The sequence below is a fragment of the Molossus molossus genome, unplaced genomic scaffold (assembly GCF_014108415.1).
Source record: "Molossus molossus isolate mMolMol1 unplaced genomic scaffold, mMolMol1.p scaffold_m16_p_19, whole genome shotgun sequence".
Taxonomy (NCBI): domain Eukaryota; kingdom Metazoa; phylum Chordata; class Mammalia; order Chiroptera; family Molossidae; genus Molossus; species Molossus molossus.
This window is the reverse complement of record NW_023425354.1, coordinates 16587410-16605488: the sequence shown is the minus strand read 5'-3', so window position 1 is coordinate 16605488 and position 18079 is coordinate 16587410. Positions and strand designations below refer to the sequence as shown.

General features: G+C 58.7%; 1 protein-coding gene across 1 annotated transcript; it reads left to right on the top strand.

The window, feature by feature from the left end:
- The first annotated feature begins 943 nt into the window (after nt 1–943).
- Nucleotides 944–10324, top strand: TBX2 (T-box transcription factor 2). Its single transcript, XM_036268551.1, has 7 exons — nt 944–1660; nt 2755–3022; nt 4008–4154; nt 5339–5415; nt 5518–5681; nt 6117–6751; nt 8934–10324. The coding sequence occupies exons 1-7, from the start codon at nt 1266–1268 to the stop codon at nt 9387–9389; spliced, it is 2142 nt and encodes a 713-aa protein (XP_036124444.1). The 5' UTR covers nt 944–1265; the 3' UTR covers nt 9390–10324.
- Nucleotides 10325–18079: the final 7755 nt, after the last annotated feature.

The window sequence follows — 18079 nt, the reverse complement described above, 5'->3', positions numbered from 1 at the left end:
TGTGTCTCCGTACCGGGTGCGGCGAAAATTAGTTGAGTTTCGGGTTAAGAATCTGGGCGCAAGGATCGGCCAGCACGTTGCCGCCTTGTGCTGGACGAATGGTGCGCTCCCTTCCTGGCCCGGAGAACTCAATCTCCGGGGTCTCAGAAGGCCCAGGGCTGAGTCGGGACACAGACCGATACTAGGCTGAGTTCAGGGCTTGCCCAGAACTCCAGGTTCTTCCTGAGTCCATTGTAACGGGAGGCGCGGGCTAAGGGGTCCCCGCGTTTCCCGAGCGCAAGGCCCCGCGTCCCGCTCCCGCCCTCGTTGGCCCCACCAGGGCTCTGCCACCGCTCCACTCACCAGCTCCCGCCACCTGGGTTCCGCTCCGGGACCTCGGCCGCCCGCGCCTCCCGATTCGCCCGCCCACCGGCCTCTCTTTCCAGCACCCGCAGCCTCCCTCCGGAGTGCAGGGGCCCCGGGCGGCGCCGCGGCTGGGAGCGGGGTCGGAGGCCAAGCTGGGGCGCGGGCCAGAGCGTCCAGGCTGCCGGGCGCAGGAGGAGGGCGCCCCCTCTCCTCTCCGGGACGTGTCAATGCTTTGCACTTGGGGCTGGCATGCGGCTGGGGGTCCTTCCTCAGGGCCCTGAGACCCGGGCGCCCCCCGCCTCAGGCCCATTCGGCGGGTCGGGTCGGCCAGCCGCGCTTCCCTGTCCCGGCGCAGGCAGCCTCAGGCACCGGCGCCGGGTGGGGGCCGGGGCAGGGGGAGGGGTCTCGGGGCCCGCTGGCCCGTCATTGGTTAATATTTTATTCTGTTGACATGTTTTCTTACTGCTGAGGCTTCCGACACCTTCTCCCCGGCCCCCCCTCCCGGCCGGAGCTTGGCCTGAGCTGTCAAAACCCCGCCCCCGGAGACCCACAATTGGTCCAAAAAGCGTAAAATCAGCAATCAAGGGGGGCCTGGCTCGTTAGCGCAGGGGATCCGAGCAGGGCAGGACATGTGAGATAGTCACAGTTTTCCAGAGATCACGACAAGATCTAACCAGTCGCGCGTGGTCACCGGCGCCGGAGCGGGCCAGCCCAGCCCAGCCCAGCCCCGCGTAGATCCCCCGCCACCCCCGCGCTCAGAGCCCCGCGCCCCTCGCCGTGAGCCGGACGGGGAGCGGGAGGAGCCGCCGCCGCGCTTGCCACCCGGGTCGCCCTTCAAACTCGCGCGCCGCCGCCCGGGCCGGGGGTCCGAGCCCCGCGCCCCCGGCCCCGGCCCCCAGGCGCCTGGGCCGGATGTCCCGATGAGAGAGCCGGCGCTGGCGGCCAGCGCCATGGCTTACCATCCGTTCCACGCGCCACGGCCGGCCGACTTCCCCATGTCCGCCTTCCTGGCGGCGGCGCAGCCCTCCTTCTTCCCCGCGCTCGCACTGCCGCCCGGCGCGCTGGCCAAGCCGCTGCCCGACCCGGGCCTGGCGGGGGCGGCGGCGGCGGCCGCGGCCGCGGCGGCGGCGGCCGAGGCGGGGCTGCACGTCTCGGCACTCGGCCCGCACCCGCCCGCCGCGCATCTGCGCTCGCTTAAGAGCCTGGAGCCCGAGGACGAGGTGGAGGACGACCCCAAGGTGACGCTGGAAGCCAAAGAGCTGTGGGACCAGTTCCACAAGCTGGGCACCGAGATGGTCATCACCAAGTCCGGGAGGTAGGGCGGCCCGCTGGCCGGAGGGCGCGCGGGCGGGCGGGCTGGGGGACCCGACAGCACCCGCCAGCGCCGAGACTGCCGCTCGGTTCTCCCGGTTCCGACCCGGCGCCACGCTTAGCTCCCACAGACAACCAAATGATTTTTCTCATTTGCCACCGAACGATATTTTAAGAACTAAAACATCAAAATCTCTCGAATGAAGTAAAACGAAACATTCTTCTAAAGAATAGTTCCAACCGTTATGAGTCCCAAAGCCGAGAAGGCCCCACGGCTCCGCCCTGGCGGGTCTCGGAGGTCTCGGCTGCAACTTCTTAGCCTCGAGGCCTCGCTCTCTCCTGCCTCCCAGTCTGGCTTGGAGCTCCGAGGAGATCCAGCGTCTCCCGGACTTTCTTCCGACCCCGGAGCCCAGAATGGAACCCGCCGGTTCCCGCTGGTTCCCGCCGGCCGCTCCGTTCCCGACAGAGAACGTGGAGCTGGCCCAGCCGTAGGTCTGACCCGGCCGGGAGCCTCATCGGGGCCTAGGAGCAAGGAGCTCCGGAGGCACACACTGCCCCAGGCCTTAAAGCTAAAAGAAAACTACAGTCCCCATCCCTCCACCCTTCGACTTAGCCACCCAGAGTCCAGGCCTCAGTCTCACCCTCTTCCCTGGAGTTTCCAGGTCAGGGTCCTTGTTCACTGCGAGGCAGTTCCCCAAACAAACATCCTCCGAATTTATTTCTGGAAGCTTCTGTCCCAAGTGGGTCTACCCCCTGAATGAATTTCTGAAAGAGTCAAGACGAGCAGTTGTCTTTTCAGAGGGTCTGGATTTCTTTCCTGGACATTGGCTTTCCTCTCAGAGGAGAGTGAAAGAGGGTCATCAGATCTGAGCATTGGGCCATAGGCAGTCTTTTAACAACAGAGGGTCTGACAAGCAGAAATGGGATTTTCCAGGAGTAACAACCACAGGTGGGGTCTCCCAGGCAGCAATAAGAGGGCAGAACAGTGACCACAGGGAAACACTGATGAGGAAGCCCCAGGCAGTGGCGGGTGCCCAGGGAGAGAGTTCAGTGACAGAGCTGGGTCCCACCACCTCTTTGCCTTTCCCTTCCTCGCAGGCGGATGTTCCCTCCATTCAAGGTTCGAGTCAGCGGTCTGGACAAGAAAGCCAAATACATCCTGCTGATGGACATTGTGGCCGCTGATGATTGCCGGTATAAATTCCATAATTCTCGATGGATGGTGGCCGGTAAGGCTGACCCAGAGATGCCCAAACGCATGTACATCCACCCGGACAGCCCGGCTACAGGAGAGCAGTGGATGGCCAAACCTGTGGCCTTTCACAAGCTGAAGCTGACTAACAACATCTCCGACAAACATGGCTTTGTGAGTGTGGGGCAGGCTTGGGGATGGGGGGCCTGGGACCCAACCTAGCACTGCAGCCCAGGGTGAAGAGTGAGGCAGGGGTATTCCCCAGAGGAGAGCGCTGGCAGAATCCCCAGAGTGCCCCTGCCCAGGTCAATGCCCTGTCAATGCTTAAGTCGGCTGGGCCTGTGCCCAGGCCCAAAGGGCTCTGCTCTGTAATCCTGGGGAATGGCAGGGTAGGGGCGGTAAGTTCCAGGCTGCTCACCAGCTCGGTTTGGGTCAGGCCTTCTAAAAGGCCTTCCTGGTGACCAGTGGATGCAGGTGCGGCTGGAACTACACAGTACAGCCACTGGTCTTTAGGTGTTGAGCTTGGAAGACCTGCCCATGATCTCAGCTTGTCTTCACCCTTCCCCAAGACCCCTGTCCCCATTCTTCTCCCCAAACTAGATTTAAAAGTTAAATCACCCCCTTCATACCCTGGCTGAGACTCCCTTCCCTCCTCCCACAGGCAGCTGCCGACCAGGGAGGGAGTCGGGGGTTTTCTCCGTTTCTGCCTGAGCCAGGGCCCCATCGAATGGGAGAGAGGAGTTCATGGGGCAAATGGGGACTGCCTATTTATAGTTAGGGAAGTCGGTGAGCCCCAGAAGTTCCCAATCCTATCTCTGTGGGTTTACTAGGGAGCCCTTAGCAATGAGCCCAGGAAGAGAGGTTAAGAGTGGAGTTGTGGAGGGTATTTATTTTGTTTTATTTTTGTCTTCAACCGGGGTAAATATTTTTAAATGGAGAAAGAAAGAGGAACCATGATAAAATTGAAAGGAAAAATAGAATAAAAATAATTATAAACGAGAAAAAGCAAAAAAGACAGGAGAAAAATATGGGGGGGGTGGCGAGGACTAGGGAAAGCAGACCGTGTGAGAGACAGAAATTGAAAGAGGTAGGGTCCCCAGAGCTTAGAAATGCTGGCCAAAGGCTGGGGGCTGCCGGCTGACCCGCAACCTCCCCGCAGACCATCCTGAACTCCATGCACAAGTATCAACCGCGCTTCCATATCGTGAGAGCCAACGACATCCTGAAGCTGCCCTACAGCACCTTCCGCACCTACGTGTTCCCGGAGACCGACTTCATCGCGGTCACTGCCTACCAGAACGACAAGGTGCGGGGTGGGTGGCGGGCCCAGCCCCTGGACCGACGCCCCCACACATATGCAGGCTCCAACGCTGCACTCACATCCTCCCGCACTTCTGCCCCCAAGCCGCTCCCTCACAGCCCACTCCCCAGCACCAAGTCTTTCTTCTGTAAACGCAGCACGCACCGAAATCCCCCAGGCTCCCTCCCAATTCCAAGACGTGTACACACACGCTCCCCGGGGCGCGCAACAGCTGGGCGCTGGTCGGGGTGGGGATGTTTACTTAGCAATTAGCCGAGACTCTGGGCCGCGCTGACAATTTTGCATTTCATTCGTTTATTTCTTGGCTCAGGGATGGGAATTTAAATGAAGAGAGAGCGCCCCAGGCAATGTGCCCAGGCTCTCCCGAGCTAGGAACCCTACGCTAGGAACCTGGGGCCCAGTTGTCAGTCTCCCGGGGGAGCCAGAGTTCGGGACAGGTGAAACAGCTCCTAAAGCAAACCGCCTTTGGGCCAGCCCAGGCCCTGGACCTCTTGGGAGGTGCTTAGAGATTTTTCCTTCAAGCCAAAGCTCTCTACCTTTCTACTCCCTTTTTCTAAAGAGCAAAGCACCACCTATTCGGTCGGTGCGGTGCATACCACTCTCTGGTGAATGAGAGTGCCGAAGTTTCCTGATGGTAGTTTTTTCTGTCTTTGTGAACCGATGTGTACGCTCAAGTTTGCGTGCACCATTTGGGGCGCCCGAGATATGTGTGGAGGCATGTTTATTCGTTTGTTCTGTGGCACTTGTTTTGTCTGTGTGAACTTGTGTGTGTGCGGGCCCGTGAGTGCGACTTGTCTTTTATGTGTCACGGACCTGCGTGTGCTCTGCTGTGTCTGTCCGTGTCTGCTCAGGTGCCGGGTTTGTTTGCGCGCCTGGACCTGTATGCATGCTGGGACAGAGTTGGACTCTGTGCGCACAGCTTTGGGCCTGTGTGTGCAAGTTGAGCGATTCTGTCTTGAATGCTTTGGAGGAGGATAGACCCTGTCGCTTTCCTCGAGGCCTGCCCGCCGGCCTCACATCGGGCTCAGAGCTGCCCATTGCAGGCGGGAGGGTACCAAGTGGACATTCCCAGGCCCTCCTCTGGGCCGGCAGCCACCGACCTCAGGGTGCCGCAGGCCAGGCTGGAGGAACCGCATCCTGACCTGGTGCCGCCCCCTCGGTCCCCTCAGATCACACAGCTGAAGATCGACAACAACCCGTTTGCCAAGGGCTTCCGGGACACGGGGAACGGCAGGAGGGAGAAAAGGTGAGGGGTGCGCCTGCGCGTTTCGCGGGGGTACCTGAAAGAGCAGGACGTGGACGTGGGGGTGGGTGCGCTCCCCTCTGACCTGCTCCCGCTTCACCCCAGGAAGCAACTGACGCTGCCGTCCCTGCGCTTGTATGAAGAACACTGCAAGCCGGAGCGCGACGGCGCCGAGTCGGACGCCTCGTCTTGCGACCCTCCCCCCGCGCGGGAACCGCCGCCGTCCCCAGGGGCAGCGACTAGTCCCCTCCGCCTGCATCGGACCAGAGGTGAGGGTCGGGCCGAGGGGAAGGGGAAAGGGAGGGTGTCCTCGGCGACCGGCTGGTTCTGCAGACGTCAGGCTAACCTTAAGGCAGGGGAAGCGCTAGCAGCGCGTCTGGGACCCGGCTGCCAGTCTGGAGCCCCCGCGAATGGTCCTTGTAGCCCGAATATGCTGCTGGACTCCGAGCTGGGCTCCGGGCCCTGTGCTGGGTGACTCTAGCAGCAAAGGAAATTCCACGGGCTCAGTTTCTCCCACTGTGTGTAAGGGGTCTTGGATTAGGTGACCTGCCACTGCCCCTTGCCCGACGAGGATCTAGAGGCATTAGACTTGCCCTCCCGGACAGCAGGCCTTTCCAAGGCTCTCGGACCCGCCCCAGACAACGGGAGAGCCTTGGCGCTTGTGTTCCCAGGATCCTGTAACCCCGCGTCCTCTCTCCCTGCAGCCGAGGATAAGTCATTCACCGCAGACAGCGACCCAGAACCCGAGAGGCTGAGCGAGGAGCGCGCGGGACCAGCGCTAGGCCGCAGCCCGGCCCTGGACGGCAGCAGCCCCCCTCGCCTGACCGAACCTGAGCGCTCCCGGGAGCGGCGCAGCCCAGAGAGGGGCAAGGAGCCGGCGGAGGGCGGCGGGGACGGCCCGTTTGGTCTGCGGGGCCTAGAGAAGGAGCGGGCCGAAGCCCGGCGGAAGGACGAGGGGCGCAAGGAGGCGGGTGAGGGCAAGGAGCCCAGCCTGGCACCGCTGGTGGTACAGACAGACAGTGCATCCCCCCTGGGCGCCGGCCACCTCCCCGGACTGGCTTTCTCTGGCCATCTGCATGGGCAGCAGTTTTTCGGGCCACTGGGGGCCAGCCAGCCGCTCTTTCTGCACCCGGGACAGTTCGCCATGGGCCCTGGAGCCTTCTCCGCCATGGGCATGGGTCACCTGCTGGCCTCGGTGGCAGGCGGTGGCAATGGCGGAGGCGGCGGGCCCGGGGCCACCGCCGGGCTGGACGCAGGCGGGCTGGGCCCCGCCGTCAGTGCGGCAAGCACCGCTGCACCCTTCCCGTTCCACCTCTCCCAGCATATGCTGGCATCTCAGGTAAGGCCTGTGATCTGGTGGCATCACCATGGAGGGCGGAAGAGCAATGTGGGTGGCGGGGGTGGGCACAGAGCTTAAGGGTGCTGTAGGTGTTCTGAGATTCTAGTGGACAAGGACTCTGTCCTGGAAAGACCTGATGTACACTCTCTAGTACACCTAGGTTTAGGGGTACTAAGAGTGTAGGTCCAGGGTCTGGCCAGGGCATTCCTCTGACTCCTGTGTGACCTTGGGCAAGTCCCTGACCCTCTCTGGGCCTGTTTCTTTGCCTATAACCATATAATAGAATGAGGCACCCATTAGATTCTTTCTGCTCTGACAGACTGGGGCTGCCCATGGCTTTTGTGAGGTCCACTTTCCTAAACTCTGGACAATTTTTCTTGGGAACAAAGACCCTTGGCTCACTGTCAGTCCCTGAAAGGCCAAAATGGCTGGACAAAGAAAGTAGGACATTTTTGCAATATTTTCTAGACAACTGACCACCCAAATGACCCACCTCCAGATGTCTTTTTCAGGCCCTCCAGGAAGTCCTCTGACCTGACAAAGTTCCTCCCCCCACCTTAGGTCTCCTAACCGCCTCAGCCACACATCACAGGGAAAAGGAGCTCAGTTCCCCAGGCCCAGGTTGAAATTCTGAGCTCCCAGGGGAGAGTTTATTAAACTGTGGCCAGCAGCAAAATAAGGAGATCGGATGAGGAGAGCGGCCTCTTTGGTTGCTTGGGTGGAATATTCCCTGTGGAAAGATTTGGATTCTCTTCATTCATTTTCTTCCCTCTGAGGTTTCTGGCAAATTGAACCCTTGAGATCATATCTTACGGGAAGGAAAATCGGAGTTCAGGTCTGAGAAGGCTCCTTTGGTTCAGAAGCAAATATTTTTAAAGTGGGGAGGAGGAGATTCTGAAATACGTTTTAAACAGAGGTCAGTGGGAGTGTGTGTAGTGAGTGTTCAAGGCATTAACATCACATACCTAGGGCTCTGAGCTGGCAAGGAAGCTTCTGGAAAATGGAGTTCAGGGCCTGGAGGTGGAATCTGAACTCTTGATTCTGTATGTATGTGAATACCTCCTCCCCAGACAAATTCTAGTAACAATCATGGGCATCATCAAGGTCATGGGGAAGTCACGGCTTCTAGACACAACCTGTTCAACAGGTGCAAGGCCAGGGTGAGAGTATCCAACACCCAGGGGGCATCACTTGGTATACTGCTAGTGGTTAAGTACCCAAGTGAGGGTAGCCCACCCTTGGCAGTCAGGCAGAGCCAAAAGAGGAGATCTGACGCCAACCTCCCTCCTCCCAACTTGGGATGCCAGGTCTGAATGCCCAGTAGGTCTTGACCTTCTAGGAAGGATATTTTTTCATTTTTGACTAAGCTACTTCTTTTTCTCTTCCTGCCTGAGCCAGGGCCGAGTCTCCCTAGAAGCCCAGCACAGTCAGCTCCCTGCCCTCCTCCCCATACCCACATACTCTGGGGAGTGAGCCATTATTTCAAAGGTCAGATAATCCAAAAGTCGGGCCTCATGGACTCAGGCGGTGTTTATCCAGGGTTTCCTGGCTACTGTGCTCTCCACAGGCAAGGACTGCATTCCTTCCTCAGCTGCCACTGAGGTGCCGCCAGGAGTTCTTTATAGAATATTCAGGCCAGTTTATAAACTGATTGGCATCTGTGCCTTTCTCCTGGCCCAGGCAGAGACCTCTGAGCAGGTGGGCAGGCAGAGGGAGAATTTACAAAGCCCCCCCGTCTGTATTTCCTCAGCCCTTTGGGGCACCTGCCGATAGCAGGGCTGGAAGGACACTCTTCTAAGTGAGCAGAACTTCCCAAGACAGCGAAAGCTGCCTGCTTGCCACCTGGAGCCAGGCCTGCCCTGTTTCCTCCCTCTAGGCCTTCGCCTGTGCTAGTTCAGCCACCAGAATGTCCTTCCCCTTACTCCCACTGGCACAGGGCTTGATGGTGCCTGGCCTTTGTGTCAACTTGAAGTGAGCTCCCCTTCTAACTGGTTTGGCTGCAGGCATACTGGCTCCTGCCTAACTGGGCTGCTCGAGGTTATAGTTATGTGAGCTCTGGCTTTCTATTCCTAACACAGCAGGGCAGGGAGTCTTCATTGTAGCCCCATCCCCAGCACCCAGCCCACCCTAAGGAACACCTCGGGCAGGAAGCCTAACCCTCGTGTTGTTCTGTTTCTTCCAGGGAATCCCAATGCCCACTTTTGGAGGCCTCTTCCCCTACCCTTACACCTACATGGCAGCCGCTGCGGCAGCTGCCTCCGCTCTGCCAGCCACCAGTGCTGCCGCCGCCGCCGCCGCTGCCGCCGCTGGCTCCCTCTCCCGGAGCCCCTTTCTGGGCAGTGCCCGGCCCCGTCTGCGCTTCAGCCCCTACCAGATCCCGGTCACCATCCCGCCTAGCACCAGTCTTCTCACCACTGGGCTGGCGGCGGAGGGCTCCAAGGCTGCAGGCGGCGGCAGCCGGGAGCCCAGCCCGCTGCCTGAGCTGGCTCTCCGTAAAGTGGGGGCCCCGCCCCGCGGTGCCCTGTCGCCCAGCGGCTCAGCCAAAGAGGTGGCCAGTGAACTACAGAGCATCCAGAGACTGGTGAGTGGGCTGGAGAGCCAGCGAGCCCTCTCCCCCGGCAGGGAGTCTCCCAAGTGAGGGGGCTGCCCAGCTGCTCCGCTGCCACGCTGGCCTCCCGGCTCCTGCTGCTTGGGACCTGTACAGCACAGAATGGGTATTTATTTAAGAAAAGGAGCAAAAGCGGGCTGCAGCAGCCAGAATAGAGCCCTGACCAGCCAGCGGGAGGCCTGGGATGCTTCCCTGGGCCTCACAAGGAATCCCGCTCCCGGGATCGCAGTCGCTTTGGAGTCACTGGACTCGGTCCAGATTTGCTCCAGTGTCAAGGTGGCATCGTCCGGGGTCATCGTCCAGGTCCTCCAGCGCAGTGGGGAGACCTCATCCTGTGCCCAGCGGTCTCTTCAGGAGCCAGAAGGTGCAGGGGTTATGGGTGGGAGCTTCGGAGGGAGCCCCAGATGCTCTGGCCTCCTGTCTGGACCGCTTGAGAATCTGGGATGAGGGATGCTGGGGTCAGTGTAGATTTGAGCTGGGAGGGACCTGTTCTTTTAGTCCTTCCCCCCCTTCCCCCAAGAGACAGATGCCCCTTCCACTCCTGGGTCAGCGGAGGGAGTGGCACTTCTGCCTTGAGTCCCCAGGGGAAAAAAAAAAAAGATATTTATGAAATAAATGGTAATTTGTGTAAATAAGCTTTAAGATTCCCAGAATATGCAAATTGGTATTAATTTATTCAAAGGTGTACAGTGCTGTGTACATAATATTTAGAGATTAACTCATAGCATTTAATTTTTTTTTCATTTTACATGAGCATCTATATTGTACAGGGCTGGGGGGGTTCTTGGCTGCAGGAGAAGGCCCCGACCTCCAGAAGAGCTCCCACCCCCACCCCACCCCCTCGGCCCCTCTGCCCGGGCTTTGCTCGCCTGGCCCGGGGGCTCCACCTCAGGTTTTCACTTTTCGCTCCGGAGTGAGACGAAACGACAAAAAAAAAACGAGAGAAAACAATAAAACTCGAGAAAACAATAAAACGCTACAAAGCGAAGTGAAGGCGCTGTGCGCTCTGTGGGCCGCGCGGGGCTGGGGCGCTGCGAGCGCGCTAGGAGGGACTGGAGGCGGGGACAAAAGGTTGGACCCGGCTTGGCGGCAGCTGCACCCAGGGCGGCCGCCGCGTTCCTGGCCGGGGGCCGGGCTCCCTCTGCTGGCCACTCCAGCCACTCCGCAGACTCCCCGCTCCCTTTCTGGGGTACCCTAGAGGAAACGCATCCCCTTTTAGCGCCTCTGGGTAGGTGGGGCTGGTAAGGTGGGTGATCCCTCTCTCCCTTCCAAGGAGGGGTTTGGCCACGGTCCCCCAAATACCGCAGGCCCTAGAACTTTTTCCATCTCTATGCTTTCTGAGCCTCAAAAAGAAACATTTTCTCCCTGACAGGGGGGTTGACTAGATTGGCAAAGTTGAGCCTGAAAGTTCTGCCGTGTAACTCATCTTAATCTCTCTTGGAGGTGTGGGGAGTGTGGATCAATAGGCTAGTCCTTTCCTGCCTCAGTTTCCCTCTGTGTAATAATGGGCTCGGCTGGAGATTCCTTTGGGAGTTCCACTGTGTCAGCCTCCATTAGGCCATCCTTCCCCAGACCCACTCCTGCAAGGACACTGCCTCCCGCCCCATCCAGTAAGCCTCTTCTCTCCTCTTCACCCAGCCAACAGGCGTCTGCAGCCCCAAATACTGACAGCGAGAAGGGGTAGGAGACGGCATCACTTCCTCAGTCCACCCTAGGTCTCTCCCTGAGTCCCTCCACCTCCTTCCCAGTTCTCTTCTCTTTTGTTTTGTTGTTGTGACTTAATTTTTTTACATTCAATATTATTTTCCATTAGTCTCAGGTGTATAGCATAGTGGTTAGACAATCATATTTTACAAAGTGGTCCCCCGATATTTCAAGTACCCACCTGGCACCATACATAATTATTACAATATTATTGACTGCATTACTTCCCTATGCGGTACTTTACATCCCCTGACTATTCTGTGACTGCCAATTTGTACTTCTTAATCCTTTCCCCGTTTTCATCCAGCCCCCCAAACTCCCTCCCCTCTGGCAACCATCAGTCTGACCTCTTTACCTATGAGTCCCAGTTCTCTCCTCTTTAAGCCTTAGGGATCCCTGACGCCCTGGACGAACAGGCTGTCCTCCTTGGGACTTTGGAGGGCATTAGGCACTGGCCCTCAAATCACCAGGGACACCAGGGGACAGTGATATGAATGAAGAAAGGGTGGAGGTGGAGGTGGAATTGACAGTATCCGGGCTTCCAAGCTTCTAGGACACCTTCCTGGAGCGACACATTTGCAAGGAAAGAGAACTATGCCAGCTCTTCCCGGGAGGCAGCTGGCCCCTGGCCGTGCTGAGTTTGGCTACGGTCTGGGTCAGTGAACTAGTGGGAGGGCGCCGGAGACTGTCCCAGCCCCCAGAGGGTGGGCTCCCGCTTCCCTGCCTCTGACCCTCAGGCGGGTGGAACGGCGAAGAAGCAGTCCAAGAACGGGATGTGGTAGAGAGACCCCTTTCTCAGCTCAGATGGACTCCCCCGTGGACGGTGTGCTCATTCGAGGAGGCTTTGGGCCAAAAATGCCTCTGAGATTCAAAGAGCAAGGGCGCATTCGTTTCTTCCAGTTTCTCACTGACGGTACGTCTAGGGGGAGTTGGAAAGAGGCTGCGGGCTCACAGCAGCCTGGTGCTGCTGACACCAGGGGGCAGCACCGAGCTGGAGCCACGGAAGGGGCTGTGGGCACTGTGGGGAACCAACCCGAGTAGGGTCGCTGCAAAGGCGGGGCTGGGCGGCATCGGAGCGGGAGAACCCGGGTTGGGTGAAGTGATACTCCAGGGCGTCGAGAGGCCCCGGCCCGAGCGCAGTTGCAGACTCGTCCCCTCTTTCCCCCACCTCCCACCTCCCACGTCTGCTCCCGGGGTCGCTCTCGAGGCGCTCCGCTGGGTCCCAGCTGCGAGCCTGAGTTCGGCTGCGGGAACAGCGGGGCCGGCGGCAGGGCCTAGTCCCAGACAAAGGCCAGGCTGCTCCTTGGCCCAATTAAGCCGTCCGCCTTTCAGCCTTCTTTGTTCGCGAGGTCGCCAATTAGCCCAAGCTCCCCGCGTCCTGCCGCTCCGGTGCGTCCAGGCTTCCTTAACCCTTCAGGGCCTGGCACCAGGGGCCCTAGACGGCAGAGGAGCCCGCGCACGGACGTGTGTGGAGGGCATGTTTGGGGGTGATGGAGACTGACGGGTCGCTGAGGCTTGTTGGTGACTTGATGTGTCACAGCCTCTGCGTCGGGACGGTGCGGTCTGAGAGGGAACGTGCGTGTAGATGTGGGGTCATGACTGTGACTCACTGGGGAGCTTGGAGACCGGAGGTGTGGTGTGGGGACTCCGTGGGACCCCTAGCGGCTAGGCAGGAAGGATTTTCGAGACCTTGGAGACCTCATTTCCTCTTCGGTTAATCCGAGGCCTCAAGCCAGTTCCTTCCTCTCCCACCCTCCACCCCCTACACAAATGCTGCAGCGGAGAAAATCTTGAGCATTAGTACCGAAGGGCGCAGAACTGGGGTCCACCTCCCCAGCGGAACGCAAACGCCCACGCAGGACACCCCTTGGAGCCAGAGGGGCGCATTTAGCTTGGTGACACCCAGGACGCCCACAGGTCAACGCCCAACTCGAGCCCGTCTCGTACCCCCACCCCCAATTTCCCGGGCCTAGGACGGTTCAGGAGACACAGTCTCTATGAGACCTAGGTTTAAACTCCTAACCTGCCTTCCTGCCCCGCTTTGGGAAGTACTCCAAATGCAATCCCACTCTGTCCCCTCCTTCTCGGTCCTAGGCACCAAAATTTGAAGTACCAGTCGGGCAGGCAAGGTCCAAGAGGCCGGGCGCTCCGTGCTTTAGGGACAGCGCAACAGAGGGGGGACCGGTGTGCGCCCAGGGAAAGAGGCAAAGGGAAAGGGTCCTGCGCTCTGGGGGCTCTCTGGGCACTCCCCGGGGAACGCCCGCGGGAGTGCAGCTGTCACCCCTCATTGAGCGCGTTGATGCCTCTGCCCGAACGCGCCTGGGACTCTGATTTGCTCCTGGAGCTCCTTTTGGTCTCTTTGGAGGAGCAGATCCTCTCGACCCAACCTCGCCCACTCCCCAAACACCAGGGTCCCACAGAAGACGGCCTCCCCTCTTTTCCCCGCCCCTCCTCCTGGGACCTTCCCCCAGCTCCCGGCCAGGAGCTAACCTGGAGCTGGCCCTGTCCGCGGCAATTCTTCACGTGCCCACGAGATGGCGCTCCAGGCCAGGGGCGGACGGCGGGCCAGCCCGCCCAGTGAGAGAGCCGGAGGTGGACAGAGAGACCCACACAGCCAGATGGGCACAGAGACAAACCCACAGACTGATGTAGATCCAGGCCCAGGGACCGCACAGGCAGCCGAGGGACGGAGGTGCTCCGCCGAGCCCGAGCTGGACTCTGGACGAGACTGCAGACACATGGACGGGAGTACCCGAGGCTCAGGGTGGTGGTTCCTTCCCTTCTTGTGCTGCCCTGCGGTGCCAACACCCCACCTGCGAGGCCCCGGCTGCAAGCCCCGTCCCGCCACTCTCTGTGTTCCCAGCTGGGCTTGGGGTCCTCGCGATCCCTTTCACGGCAGAGGGGCCGCCTAGTCCGCCTTCCTGGCTTCTCAGAAGCGGGCTATGGGTTTGGATCCGCCGTGAGCCAGAGGAACTGCTTTGGCCTGAGGGGCCCACAGCGGTGCGGGGGTGTGGGGATAGGAGGTTGAGGGGGCTGGGGTGGCTGGGAGGTCCAACTAGGCTCCTTCCTCCAGCTCTTCAACTCCCCCATCCCTGTCTTCAAGGTCCAGCGTGGGGCATGCAGGGTGGGCCCCCCTGGGGCGAGCCCTGGGCACTGCATACCTGGGGTCGGGGTGGGGGACAGAAGCCGTGGGGAGACTTGGGATCTGCATTGTTCCAGTGGGGGGTGAGGGGTGGGGATAGCCTGAGAATCTCCGGGACAGGTTTGAATGGGAGCAGGGGTTGTGAGGCCTGTGGCCTGGCTGGCAGGCCAGTTGGATCGGGGGCGGGGTTTGGAAGCCTGACTGCAGCCGACCCTTCGGGTTCCCAGGTGAGCCCTGGCATTCCTGGAGATGATCTCCGTTATTATGGATAAAGGCTCACAGCTAGAAAGCACCAGACAGCAGCGTCCCTCTTTCCACTGCAACACAGTCACCAGCTTTGCCGGGTGGACCCCGCTGGGTGTCTTCCCTGAACTAGGCCTCCAGCTCTTTTGCCTTCAGTGTATTATGCAGGGTAGGATCAAACCTGTGGTGGTTTAGTAGCTGTCTACACATCCACCTACTGCTGAGGCAGGGAGGCAGGTACAGGTCAAGCTCTGGCTCTAGCTGTGTGACCCTGGACAATGTGACTGTCTTCTCTGGGCCCCAGAATCCTCCTCCTGAAAATAAGTGCTTTGGACTAAAATCAGATTGATCTGTGAGTGACCAGTTGGCCTTTTCCAGTTCCTGGTGATTCCCAGCCTCAACTTCTGCAGGTAAGAGGCAGGGACTCTACTTTTCACTTAAGGTTTGAGGAACCTAAGCCTGGGGAATGGGCAGAGTCATCCACAGACCTAGGCTGTTGTCGCTGAGATTCTTGGTGGCCAGGATGAATTCACAATAAGATCACATTCCAGGTCCTGAAACCCTAGAAACTGGCTGGCTCCTGCCCTCTCTACTCTTTATGGAATGTGTTTATCCTACCCCCAGCCCCCAGCCCCCAGCCCCCAGCAAACTGCAGGGGAGGCGCAGACTGGTGGAGGGTGACATTGGCACCAGCACCACAGTCTGTTGACTGATTGTGACTTCCTCCCAAAGAGAGAAGGGGGTACGGATGGAGCACACTTAGGTCCCATATTTAAGGGTGCCCCCCAGATCTGGGGCACCCAACGGGCTAATTCCTTACCTATGTGGAAAGCTTTGTGGGGTTGAAAGCACTGTCACATAGGGGTCTCACCGAACCCTCCCTGGCAAGGTGTTGGTTACGAATCCCCCTTCACAGCCGCTGACACATGTTCAGAGAAAGGAAGCGAAGGGCCCCAGGGTTCCAGTAAATAAAGGAAGAGCGCTTTCACAATCCCCTGGGCCCTTCCAGATGTTAGCCGATGAAGTGATGATGGCTGAGAGTCAGCCTCACGGCTGAGCGGGTGTCCTGCGGGCAGGGCCAGGAGGTGCGCCCATGGCAGAAGCAGCCTGACCCAGCTTGAGTCTGGGAGACCAGGGGAAGGGTGGCCTCCTCACCCAAGCAAGGCAGCCAGGGACCCCTGGTGGGGGGAGGGACTACTGTGTAAAACAATAGCAGGGTGTTGAAGGGTTACCTGAGATGTCACATGGCATGTGCTGAGCTCGGGCACAGATCATGTTTGCTCTCCTTATTAATGATTTCCATCCCAGAGAGAATATGATATCCTCGGGCCCCACAGCACCTTCTCAGCCTCGCCGGAGGAGCTGTGCACACCCACGGTGTGCTTAACACTGGGCATACATTTTCTTACTGAATTCTCAGCACTGGGCGGTGGGTATATTATCCCCATTTTACAGAGGAGAAAACCAAGGCTCAGACCTGCCCAAGGTCATAGAGTTGCTAAGAAGCAGTCATGGTCACACCAAGGTCTGGCCAACAGCAAACCTGTGCTCTTTTCTGGATCCTTTGGAGCTCCCAGTACAATCCGAGCCTCCCAGTCCCCCTGGCCTTTGGCCCGGCCCCTGTGGCAAGCTCTCGTGGGACTGGTTTTTGTTTAGCTGGACTGGCTGGTTGGTTCCTTCACCCTGCCCCAACCTCGGGTCTTACTCCCCTCTCAGAGGGGCAGTCCACCCTTCCAGCTTGGGCCTCCCACACCTGGCCCCGTGTGCCGCAGCAGTTCTGGTTTTAGTATTGATAGCTCACTGAGAAACCATTTATTTCTGAATAAGCCTCCCAGCAGCTCGCCCTACCACTTACACACAGACCCCCACATACAGATTCACCTACAGACATACATGTATGCATGCACATGGAGCTTATGCATAGCACACACAGACACACAGATATCTACACCTACGGACCACCCCTTACACTCAGACACTCACTTAACCACATACAGAGGCACACATACAAATCCACAGACAAGCACACACCCACCCAGTCATGCACACAATGCAGAGAAACAGACACACAATGCACACAGACACACACAGTCCCAAGTCTGCTGGGGCCAAGCCCTTTCCACCCCCACTCCTCTGCTTTGCCGCATCTGTTTGTTTAAGGAGATCTATTTGTTTAAGGTCTTCATGTCCCAGGAGATCATTGGCTCCCTCAAGTTAGGGCTGGTGTCTGTTTTGCTTATTGCTGGGTGCCCAGATCTAAAACTGCTTAACACATGGCAGGCGTGCCAAAGAGCATTTGCTGCCCGGCCGGCATGGCTCAGGGCATTGAACATCGTGTCATGGACTGAGGTCCCAGTTGGATTCCAGGTCAGGGCACATGCCTGGGTTCCAGGCTCAACCCCAGTAGGGGACATGAAGGAGGCAGCCGATTGATGTATCTCACATTGATGTGTCTCTCTCTCTCTTCCTCTTTCTCAAAAAAAATCAATAAAAACATTTTTTAAAAAAGCAGTTGCTGAATGAATGAATGAATTGCTCCCCCCTGAAGCGGGGCCCACTCTTGGTCCCTCCATAATATGCTTGCCCAGGCCCTGGACCAGAGCCCCTGCTCAAAGTCCGCTTGCAAACCGCTGCAGAGAACCCCTGGGGGCCAAGGATATTGTCCCAACCAGGCGTCTTCTCTCTCCTGAGGATCTGAGGCCCAAGGAGGGCAAATATGTTGCTTGAGGACTTGCCTCTGCAGGAGAAGTATCCAGGTTGCTAGGGTTTGAATGTTTGTATCCCCCCAAAATTCATACTGTAACCTAATCCCCAAGGTGACGGTATTAGGAGGTGGAACCTTTGGGAGATGCTTAGGTCACGAGGACAGAGCCCTTATGAGTGGGATGCAGTTGTTACAGAGAGATCCCTTTCCCTTCCCACCACGCGAGGATACCAGGAGACATCTATGATATGGCAGGAAGCGGGTCCTCAACCTGCTGGCGCCCTGATCTTGGACTTTCAGCCTCCAGAACTGTGAGAAATAAATGTCTGCTGTTTATAAGGTTCCCAGTCTGTGGCATTTTGTTCTAGCAGCCCGAATGGACTAAGGGCCACCCACAACCAGGCCTTCGCACCCCTCACCCTGCTCTCCTGGGGTGTGGGCTGAGTCTCTGGGCTCTGCTGTCCTCTGGTCTCTCAGCCTTCGCTGCCACTGAGTCCTGCCTTGAGCAGCAACACCGCCCCTCCCCCCAACTCCAGGGTGAGCCTCTCCACCCAGGACCATCGGGAACTTCCCAGCACGTCTGCCCACCGGCCTCTCCTGCCAGCTAAGACCTCCCGAAACGCCGATGAGATGGGGTCGTTGCTGCCTTGTTTACAGCCCTCCAAGTCCACACTCCTTAGCCTGGCTGTGGGGCCTACTCCTCCCCAGCCAGGTCTCCACCCACACTGTCCACCCCCCACGCGTTCAGGTTCATCCTACTGACCTTGCCCTGGGGCCTTCTCGTACTCACACTCTTCTCTCCATCTGGAATCTCTTCCTTCAAAACAGCCCATCGGCCTCTTCTCCAGGAAGCGTCCCTTCTGAGGAGGCCCCAGCATATCATTTCGTGGTTAGATCTCAATGAGAGTGTGACTTCGGCAAGTTACT

Coding starts and splice junctions, on each gene's coding strand:
- TBX2 (XM_036268551.1), top strand. CDS start 1,266: ATGAGAGAGCCGGCGCTGGCGGCCAGCGCCATGGCTTACCATCCGTTC. Junction 3,023..4,007: donor TCTCCGACAAACATGGCTTT/GTGAGTGTGGGG, acceptor ACCTCCCCGCAG/ACCATCCTGAACTCCATGCA. Junction 6,752..8,933: donor AGCATATGCTGGCATCTCAG/GTAAGGCCTGTG, acceptor TGTTTCTTCCAG/GGAATCCCAATGCCCACTTT.